The sequence below is a fragment of the Lathyrus oleraceus genome, chromosome 7, assembly GCF_024323335.1.
Source record: "Lathyrus oleraceus cultivar Zhongwan6 chromosome 7, CAAS_Psat_ZW6_1.0, whole genome shotgun sequence".
Lineage (NCBI taxonomy): Eukaryota > Viridiplantae > Streptophyta > Magnoliopsida > Fabales > Fabaceae > Lathyrus > Lathyrus oleraceus.
Genome location: NC_066585.1, coordinates 78151896 through 78162969, shown reverse-complemented (window position 1 = coordinate 78162969; position 11074 = coordinate 78151896). Strand labels below are relative to the sequence as shown.

Sequence of the window (11074 nt, the reverse complement as noted above, 5' to 3'; positions counted from 1 at the left end):
CACTACGTTTGCTTTACCCGGATGGTAATTCAAACCAAAGTCATAATCCTTCAGAAACTCTAACCATCTCCTCTGTCTCATATTCAGCTCTTTCTGATCAAACAAATACTTTAAACTTTTATGGTCACTGAAAACCTCAAATCTTGACCCGTACAAGTAATGCCTCCACAACTTCAGAACAAAAACCACAGCTGCCAACTCTAAATCGTGTGTCGGATAGTTCCTCTCATGAACCCTCAGCTGTCTCGAAGCATAGGCTATAACCTGCTTATTCTGCATCAATACACCACCCAAACCCAACAATGAAGCATCACAGTAAACCTCAAATGATTCCGACGAACTCGGTAATATCAGAATAGGAGCAGTAGTCAACCTTCTCTTTAACTCTTGGAAACCTTCTTCACATTTTGAGTCCCAAACAAACGCTTGCCCCTTTCTAGTCAACATCGTCAACGGTAACGCCAACTTAGAAAATCCCTCAATGAATTTCCTATAATAACCAGCCAAACCAAGAAAACTTCTTATCTCAGAAACTGACTTCGGAGCTTCCCACTTAGATACCGCTTCTATCTTAGAAGGATCAACAGCAACACCACCTCTGGAAATCACATGACCAAGAAAACTAACCTCTTCTAACCAAAATTCACACTTAGACAGTTTAGCAAATAACTTCTTTTCTCGTAGAATTCCTAACACCACTCTCAAATGCTCAGCATGCTCTTCTTCGGATTTCGAATACACCAAAATATCGTCAATAAACACCACAACAAACTGATCTAGGTACGGATGGAAAATCCTATTCATATACTCCATAAACACTCCAGGCGCATTAGTCACACCAAAAGGCATTACAGAATACTCATAATGTCCATACCTTGTTCTGAAAGCAGTCTTCTGAATATCCTCAGTTTTCACACGTATCTGATGATATCCCGACCTCAAATCTATTTTGCTGAACACACTCGCACCAACCAACTGATCCATCAAATCATCAATTCTCGGCAAAGGATACCGATTCTTGATCGTCACTTTATTCAGTTGCCTGTAGTCCACACATAACCTCATAGTACCTTCTTTCTTCTTAACTAATAACACTGGTGCACCCCACGGTGACACACTCGGACGAATAAATTTCTTATCCAACAGATCTTCCAACTGGCACTTCAATTCAGCTAACTCAACAGCAGACATACGGTACGGAGCCATCGATATCGGCCTAGTACCAGGTACCAAATCAATCGAGAACTCAACTTCACGCTCTGGCGGTAATTCATTCACTTCTTCCGGAAACACGTCAGGAAAATCACACACCACGGCTAGATCACAAATCGCCAGTTTATCTTTAGCCTCCAAAGTCGCTAACAGCATAAACAACTTTGCCCCATCCGTTACTGCCTCATTCACCTGCCTCGCTGATAGAAACAAATCCTTTCCTTCCTCAATCTCAGGAAAGATCACAGTCTTATCAAAACAGTTGATAGAAACTCGGTTACACACCAACCAGTTCATACCCAGGATAACATCAATCTGCACTAGTGGAAGACACACAAGGTCCATTCCAAAGTCTCTACCAAAAATACTCAAAGGACAATTTAAACAAACTGAAGTAGTAGTCACTGAACCCTTCGCAGGAGTATCAATCACCATACTTCCATGCATCTCAGATATCTCTAACTTAAGTTTCACAGCACAATCCAAAGATATAAAGGAATGAGTCGCACCTGTGTCAATAATAGCTACAAGAGGAAAGCCATTAATATAACACGTACCTCGGATCAAACGATCATCTGCAGAAGTCTCAGAACCCGATAAAGCAAAGACCTTGCCTCCCGACTGGTTCTCTCTCTTCGGCTTAGGACACTGTGGACTGATATGACCCACTTCTCCACAGTTGAAACAAGTCACAGTCTTCAACCGGCACTCTGCAGCCAAGTGACCACCTTTTCCACACTTAAAACACTTCCTCTCAGCACTGGTACACTCATGGATACGATGTCCAGCCTGACCACATCTGTAACACTTAGCAGGGGCACTGGAGTCTCCCCCACTAGGCCTCTTCATCCCACTTTGTCTCTGGAAACCTTTGCCAGCTGCATACGGTTTCCCACGATCATTCTGATTCTTGCCTTTCCTATCAACCCTCTGCTGATAGCTTTCCGCTCTGGCCTTGGTATCCTGTTCAAAAATCCTGCAACAGTCAACCAAATCAGAAAACACTCTAATCCGCTGATATCCAATAGCCTGCTTGATCTCGGGACGTAACCCGTTCTCAAACTTCACACACTTTGAAAATTCCCCAGTAGCCTCGTTATAGGGAGTGTAATACTTCGACAACTCTGTGAACTTAGCAGCATACTCAGTAACAGACCGGTTGCCCTGCTTCAATTCCAAGAACTCGATCTCTTTCTTTCCTCTAACATCCTCTGGAAAATACTTCCTCAGGAATCTCTCTCTGAACACAGCCCAAGTGATCTCAGCATTCCCAGCAGATTCCAACTCAGTGCGGGTAGCAACCCACCAATCATCTGCTTCCTCTGACATCATATGCGTACCGAACCTGACCTTCTGGTTATCGGCACACTCAGTCACTCGGAAGATCCTCTCGATCTCCTTCAACCACCTCTGAGCACCCTCTGGATCGTATGCTCCCTTGAACATTGGAGGATTGTTCTTCTGGAACTCACTCAGTTGACGAGCAGCTCCCATTCCCACAACCTTCGGATTTCCTCCAAGTACTCCAGCTAGCATACCCAGAGCCTCAGCAATCGCAGCATCATCTCTGCCTCTTCCAGCCATCTCTATTCTGAAACCCAACAAGCTAAACAATAAGTACTGATAGGGTTACACAACACCTATCCCGTACAGGGGAACAAAATAATTACGACTCGACTCGACCGACTATGCTCTGATACCACTAATGTAACACCCTTCTAAAATACCCCAAAATTAAATTAAAACATCAAAACATAAATCAGAGTAAATATGCAACTAAGGGTGTCACACAAACACTTCACACCATGTTCCAAAATATCCTGTCATGCTCATTTATTTAATCAAAATAAAACATTTGCATAATACGCAGCGGATAGAAATTAACAACAACATTCAAACTATGTAATACATTACATGTAAAGTTGTTCAACAACCAAATGAAAACGTAGTAAAACATCCCATCCCGATGTTACATCTACCAGAGCATGACCCACTAAGGAACTACACTAGACTCCAAGCACTAGCTTCTACTCAATCGCTGCTCGTTACCTGAAAAATAGTTGTAAGGGTGAGTTCCTCAATCGATATAATAAGCATTATAAAACATCATGTAATGCTAAGTAATTTAACACATATCATCACCCTAATCACATCACACATTCGGTAACGGCACATCAATTCAAATATCATACTCAATACCAATACAATTCATGCTCATACTCGATATCAACACAAACACACGTATAATATTGGACTACATCCATTCATATTATACGCCATACACATATTATGCAATGAGACTCCATGCACGCGGTACCGACTATTTGTGAACATATAGTTCACCTCACCGTCCAAATCCAGGCACGGCTACCAAGCCCACTAGTCCCACTCATTTGAGACCTAGTGACTCACTCACTAATTCCTCACCATGGGAATTAGCTACCACCCCAAGGGCCATGCTATGCACGCTAATTCACCTAGCATGCAAACATCAACAACAGTCCAAAATGACTAACTCACTAATTCCTCACCATGGGAATTAGCTACCACCATAAAGGCCACAATATGCATGCTAATCACCTAGCAATGCTAAATCATCAACCACAATTCAAGAATAGACGTATGCTCACACTCTAAGCCATAAAACAGTCTATTCACAAATGCACACATAACTGATACATTCACAAGATCATGCATACCATCACACATCATCGGTATTTTATCACATAAGCATATCAGATCATGCCAAAGAACAACCACAGTATTAGCACACTCTACTAATACCTATACTACTCAAAACAACGGGAAATGATCCCTAATATATCGTACATCAGCTAAATCACATTACTCAGCTGAACAACCAAAAACTGCACAACAACAGCACAGAAAAATCACAATCCTGCCCATACGCGTACTGCCTAGTCCCATACGCGTATGGCCCATTTCTCAGCCAAATCCCATACGCGTAACACCATCTCATATGCGTATGCTACGCGTATCACTTCCCCATACGCGTACCAACAGAGACCAAACTACGTTCAAAACATCATCTTCTTCATCCATACGCGTATTGCCTAGTGCCATACGCGTACCAGACCATCTCATACGCGTATTGCCTAGTGCCATACGCGTATGACCAGAAACCAGATTTCCAGATCTGCTATGGTTTTCTCTGCTACGAGATCTCCCAAATCCAACCTCCTACAGTCCAATTTTACACAATAATCGTTCATATCATATAACACGAATCATACCCTATTCGATTTCACAAATCTAACATTATTACATCTAATTCCTACGAATTTCCTTCATTTATAATCCAAATTTCGTTCATCCAATATTTCACAATTTTCATCATACATCATTCTAATCAGAGTCAAAACAATGGTTTATCACTACCCACTACATGTTATCCCATAATACCCATTAATCGACGATAAACCCCCCTTACCTGAGTTAATCCGGCGAATCTTTAAGCTTCAAGCTCTTCCTCTCTCCAACCCTTGTTCTCTGGTTCTCTTTTCCCTTTTCCACTTTTCTGTCCCTTTTTCCTTTTCACGTGAAAAATAAACCTTTTTACTAAATGGGACCTTTTCTAAATTCCAACTTTTATTCCAATAAAATAATAACCCAATAATAATAATTCCAATAATAATATTCCAATTATTTAATTAAATTAATAAATATATTATTAACTTAAATTAAATAATTATCTTATTTTATCGGGGTGTTACAATCTTCATACCAAAGATCATGCTTGTTTCTCCGAGGTCTTTCATGTCAAAGTTGTTGCACAACAATGATTTCACATCATTAATGGTCTAAATATTTGATCCAAATAGGAGTAGATCGTCTACATAGAGACATATGATAGTGCATATGCGATTCTCAGATTTTCAATAAACGCATTTGTCACTTTCATTCACTTTGTACCCATTCGATATCATTAAGTTATCAAACTTTTCATGTCATTGCTTAGGAGATTGTTTTAGTCCATACAGAGACTTGTCTAACTAACATACCTTGTTTTCTTATCCATAGATCACAACCCTTGCGGTTGTTGCATATAGATTTCTTCTTCTAAGTCACCATTTAAAAAAATATATTTTAACATCCAATGTACTATTAAGTTATAAGTAGAAGCTACTGAAATAGGTACCCTAATGAATGTAATTCTAGTGACTGGAGAAAAGGTGTCGAAGAAATCTATATTTTCTCTTTGTCTAAAACCCTTGGCTACAAGGCGAGCCTTGTTTTATCAATAGTTCCATCAGGTTTTAGTTTATTTTTTAAAACCCATTTACAACCGACTGATTTGCAACCAGGAGGCAAGTCTACTAAGTGTTAGGTCTTGTTATTTTCAGGAGATTCTAACTTATCATTAATAACTTCTTGCCATAAATCTCCATCCAGATATGACAAGGCTTCTTGAAGATTTATTGGATCTTCTTCAACATTATAAACCGCATAATCGGTACCATAGTCTTTAGTAACTCTTACTCTTTTACTTCTTCGAAGTTCTATTTCTACATTATCGTTGCTTTCTGTGCTTCTAATCACGGGAATACGACTCGAATGAGTGCCCCCACTATTTCTCAATTTGAAACGAAATTTATCTTCATAGAATTCAACATCATTTGATTCTATGATCACTTTTGCATTTAGGTCATATGACCTATATGCCTTATTGTTTGTTGCATACCCAATGAATACACATTCATAGGCTCTACTAGCGAGTTTAACTCGTTTCAGATTTGGAATTCTGACATAATCCAGACAACCCCAAGTTCTCAAATAAGACATGTTTGGTTGTCTTTTCTTTAATATCTCATAAGGATAGATCTTACTTTTTGACTTGGGAACTCTATTCGGGATATAGCAAACAATCAATAAAATTTCCCCCCACCAGTGAGGTGCAACACCATAATTCATCATAATTGCAACAACAAGTTCAGTAAGAGTTCTAATCTTTCTTTCTTCTTTACCATTCATTTCAGGAGAATATGGAGCATTCGTTTCATGTACATTTCCATATTTACTATAAAAATCATTAAATAACCTAGAATCGTATTCAGTTCCCATATCACTATGAAGTCTCTTAATCTTCTTACTAAGTTGATTCTCAATACCAGTTACATACATCTTAAACATGTCAAACTCTTCACTTTTATTATTCATTAAGTACACATAAGTATAATCAGAAGAATCGTCAATAAAGGAGATAAAATAACGTTTAATATTTCTAGTTAAAGTTCCATCTAATTCACATATATCAGAGCGTATAAGATCTAGGGGACCAAATTCTTCAATGATTGATTTATGTGAAGTCTTAGTTATTTTAGCTTGACTACAATATTCACATTTAATTTAGGGGTTAGGCCTAAGTTTCTTGCATTAGAAACAACTCGCTTATTAACGTGACAAAGTCTAGCATGCCAAATATTAAAATCACACAAAGAGTAAACAGAAGGATAAATTTTATTCAATTCAACATTCAACTTAAACTTGCCATCAATGGTGTACCCTCTCCCAACAAAAATACCATTCTTAGTGATGGTGTACAAATATGTCCCAATAGACTGACTAAACCCTGCCTTATTTAAAAGAAAACCAGAAATACGATTCTTCCTAATTTCAGGAACACGCATGACGTCCTTCAAGATCAAAGTCTTTCCTGAGGTGAAGTTCAACTCAACATCTCCAATTTTAGCAACATTAGTGGTGTGAGCATCTCCCAACAACACTTTCTTATCTCCAACATTCATGTATGTCTTGAACATAACACGATCATAACAGACATAACGTGAGGTGCCAGTACCAACCATCACTTCAACCAACCATGTTGAGTTCAGTGACCTTAGCAATGAATGACTCATCAGTCAGATTAACATGTGCATTAGATCCAACAAGTTTAGGCTTGCTCTTACATTTCTTAGCCATATGACTCAATTTTTCACAATTAAAGAAAGTGAAGACCGGAGCGTCATTTCAATGAGGTGGTGGTTGTTGTCTAGTAATCAGAGCATATGGGGCCCTTGAGGAATTCTCATTCTTAATTCGGTTCACAATATTGCGGTACTGATTCTTTAATGGTTTGCCCGTAGGCTTCAGAACTGCATCAAATCTCTTTTTGTTGTTAGAAACAACTAAGACTTCATCTTTCCGATCTTATCTCCTAGATTCCTCTTAAATTCGGAGGTGAGTGATCTGACTCTCGATTGAAAACTCTTTTGTTTTGTGTCAAAGAATGTTTTTAAAATCTTTCCAACCGAGGGGCAGTTTGTCAATTATAACAGCAATATGAAATTGTTCATCAAGGGGCATACCTTCAGTTATGATTTCATGAGCAATTTTTTTGAATTTCGTGGCTTTGAGATTCCACAGACCTTTCATCCACCATCTTATAGTTCAAGTAGCGATTAACATCATATTTTTTCCATCTGCTTCTTCAGTATCATATTTCTTCAGTAAAGCTTCCCATACCTGTTTAGCCGGCTTACAATTACTATAGTAATCGTACATATCGTCAGCAAGGTTGTTCAAAATGTAAATTTTGAAGAGATAGTCACTCTCATGCCATAAGGTGATTTCTTTCCTAAGCTGTAAATTACTCGCAGATTCATCGGTTTTAGCAATTCCATATGAATCTGCAGAGTTCTTACCATTAATTTTTTCGGGTAATCCAGAAAGAGCAATAGGGATATCCTCGGTCAGAACGTGTACAACCTTCTTTAAAGTTAAGAACAATTTCATCTTAGTTTGTCAACGTTTGAAGTGAGAACCCTCAAACTTGAATGGTTTGTTAGAGACAACATCAGCCACAATAATACCGATAATTTCCTCAGTATCCATGGAAGTTAAAACAACATCTTAAAATTGTTGTTTCACGGTTTTGAAAATTAGGCACAAGAAAAAATCATCGGGTCGAGTCGCGTACTAGGTCGCTCTCTTTAAGACGTTTCGCGGAATTTCCTGAAGTTATGCAAAGCAGTCAAACTATCGTGTCGTCTTCAGGATAAAATAACCTAATTTTATATTGTAGATTACTACTTGCATGATAGATAATCGGTCTAGAAATACACCATCTGATGGTACAAGGACCATTCGAATATGGTATAAATATCAGTCATAGTATCTGGCATAACGATCAGTCATAATAATCTCTAAAATCAAGAGAAGTTCCAATTATTCTCCAAAGAAAATTCAATAATGGTCATTTGACTATTCAAAATGATTTCTCAAACAAAGAGAAATTCGAATAATTCTCTAAAGAGAATTCAAATATTATACTTAATAATTTCTCAACTAAAATGGGAAGAAATTAATATAATTCTGTAAAGAGAATTCAAAAAATTACTCAGAAAATTAAAAAGAATTTAAAAAATTACTCATAAAATTCAACGAGAAAGAGAAGCCGCCGTTTCGACAATTCGAAAAACACACGGAGATATGAGAGTGAGAAAAAAAAATTAAAAATAAATTTTTGGTGTGTTTTAGAATGAAATAAGAAATTTTCTAATATAATGAAGTGAGGAAGGAAATATATCTCATCTAAGTAATATGAGATTTATAATTTTTTTCAATTAAAATATAATGTGGGATTTAACTTAAGAACTTTTTTAAATTCATCTTTTTATATTTAAATATTGACATAATATTTCAACAATTTATTTATTAATAAAGTTCCCATATTATTTTGTTTGAAAATATAAAATTTAATTACGCATGAGTTATTGTCATTTTGTATGTTTAAAAAATACAATAAAAAATACAAACAAAATGAGATGAAGATGGATGCAATTATGAATTGAGTCATGGCGTAATAATTCTTTTTAAAATTCTAAATAATTAATTTTTAAAAATATTAATCAAAATAATTAATTATTAATTTATTAAATAAAAATATTAATTAATAAATTATCTTAATCATTAGTCATCAATGATATATCATTAAAATTATTTTTTCATTTCAATATCATTAAAAATTATTTTTTCATTTTAATATCATTAATATATGCAAAAATATAAAAGATCATAAAAATTTAAAAATCATCAAAATTAAAAAATCAGGATCGTTGATTTTATACTAGGGAATAAATTATTTTAAACTGTATTTTATTCCAAAAGTTACACTTTAGTAAGTGTCAAGAACATTTGGCAAAGAGGTGTGTCTATGATAGAAATTCTGATTCTGAGGAGAATATAATGGATCATGAAGCAAGAAAACACTGATTTGAGAAAGTTGATTATAGTTGGCTTTTTACTGGACAGTTTGGATCAAAAGAAACAAAATTTTATTAATAATGTTGTGGCATCTGGGATCTGAACTGAAGTTGAACATTAAAACCATCTCTTGGTTTTGGCTTAGTTAGATTCTAGAATCAATCAATCAAAAATGTAATTTCTATAACTGTTGTAAGATTGGATAGTAGTACAGTACTCTAAGTTAATATAAATTTGCATATCAAAAATATTTCCAAAGAAAATGCGATAAGAGGAATACCAAATTTATTAATAGCTTGGCACCATATTTATACAATATAACATGCATAAAATTGATTACACATAAACTGAACATACTTAAAGATCATATTATTTATGATTGATGAAGTGATGATATTGCATTGCCATTATTGAACTAACAAAACCTACTGCAAAAACAGCGGCGGCGAAAGCCGTGACAATTGCCGCCAGTGAATCCTTCTCCCAAGCATACCGTTACACAGTTGCTGTCCCTCAAACATGGTCCGTGAAACCTGTGGCTTTGAGACACACACTTTCTCGCCTCTGCTGTCTTCACCGTAAAATCTGTAATTCATTAACCACACAGCACAGACAAATGTTAGAAATGATCAAACACATAATATTTGAAAAGGAGGAAGAATATCGATATATACCAGCTGCTAAGAGAAGGAAGAGCATGAACAAAAAGCTGAGTGTTTTCCTTTCCATAGTGAGGAGTTATAACACAAATAGAATGTAATGGTGGTTTAGCTGAAAGGTGAAGTGAATGTGAGTGATTCTTATGATGTTCTCATATATACTGAATTGCATGGAAACATGCAAATATGACGTGTTGGAGTCGCAGATAAAGAAGCAGACGAGTGTGCAAAGATGGACTGAAAAGAGAATATTATTTAAAGAGATAACATGAGTTTGACTAACATGACATGCAAAGGTGCAACGTGTGCACAGACAACGATTGAGAATTGCCACATGTATCTCCACTCGGAGAAGGAGTGTAACATATTCGCCACAGTAAAAATTAGTAAGAAGACGACTTCTCTATCCATCACAAAAAATTGAGTAGTACAACACAATAAAAAGTTCAATAATATATCCTTGTAAAATGAAGTTAAATAAACAAATTTAAAATTATGCATGGATAAATAAAGTAATGAACAATAATCAAATAGTTAAAAAAAATTCTAAAGTTTGACATGGAGGTCGTCATAGATTTATTTTAAGTTTGACGTATAGGTCGTCATAGGTTCATAAATATAATAATGAACAATAATCAAATTTAATATATTAAAATATCAAAATCTAAGTCTGACGTGAAGGTCGTCATAGGTTTATTTTAAATTTGATTTTTTCGAAAATTTGATTAGTTCATTAACTTATTTAAAAATTTATTTTATTTAAACATATATTAATAAATAATTTAATTAATATTTATATAGACTAAAAAAAAAACAAAAAACAAAAAATCAATGATATCAAAAATTTGTTTGAATCAATATATCTTTAGTTATCTGATAATATAAATTGTGAAACTATTTTTTAAAAAATAATTATGAAAACAATCCGTGACATTATCATAAGGTGTTTTTATCCTATTTTTATAAGTTCTTCACGATAT

The 11074-nt window shown here is 35.5% G+C and overlaps 1 protein-coding gene across 1 annotated transcript; it reads right to left on the bottom strand.

The window, feature by feature from the left end:
• Positions 1 to 9703: 9703 nt before the first annotated feature.
• Positions 9704 to 10277, bottom strand: LOC127101475 (defensin Ec-AMP-D1). The gene is made up of 2 exons (XM_051038901.1): positions 10110 to 10277; positions 9704 to 10020 (listed from the first exon to the last, which is right to left on the bottom strand). Exons 1-2 carry the CDS (start codon positions 10162 to 10164, stop codon positions 9851 to 9853), a joined length of 225 nt encoding a protein of 74 aa, XP_050894858.1. The 5' UTR covers positions 10165 to 10277; the 3' UTR covers positions 9704 to 9850.
• Between the last annotated feature and the right edge of the window lie 797 nt (positions 10278 to 11074).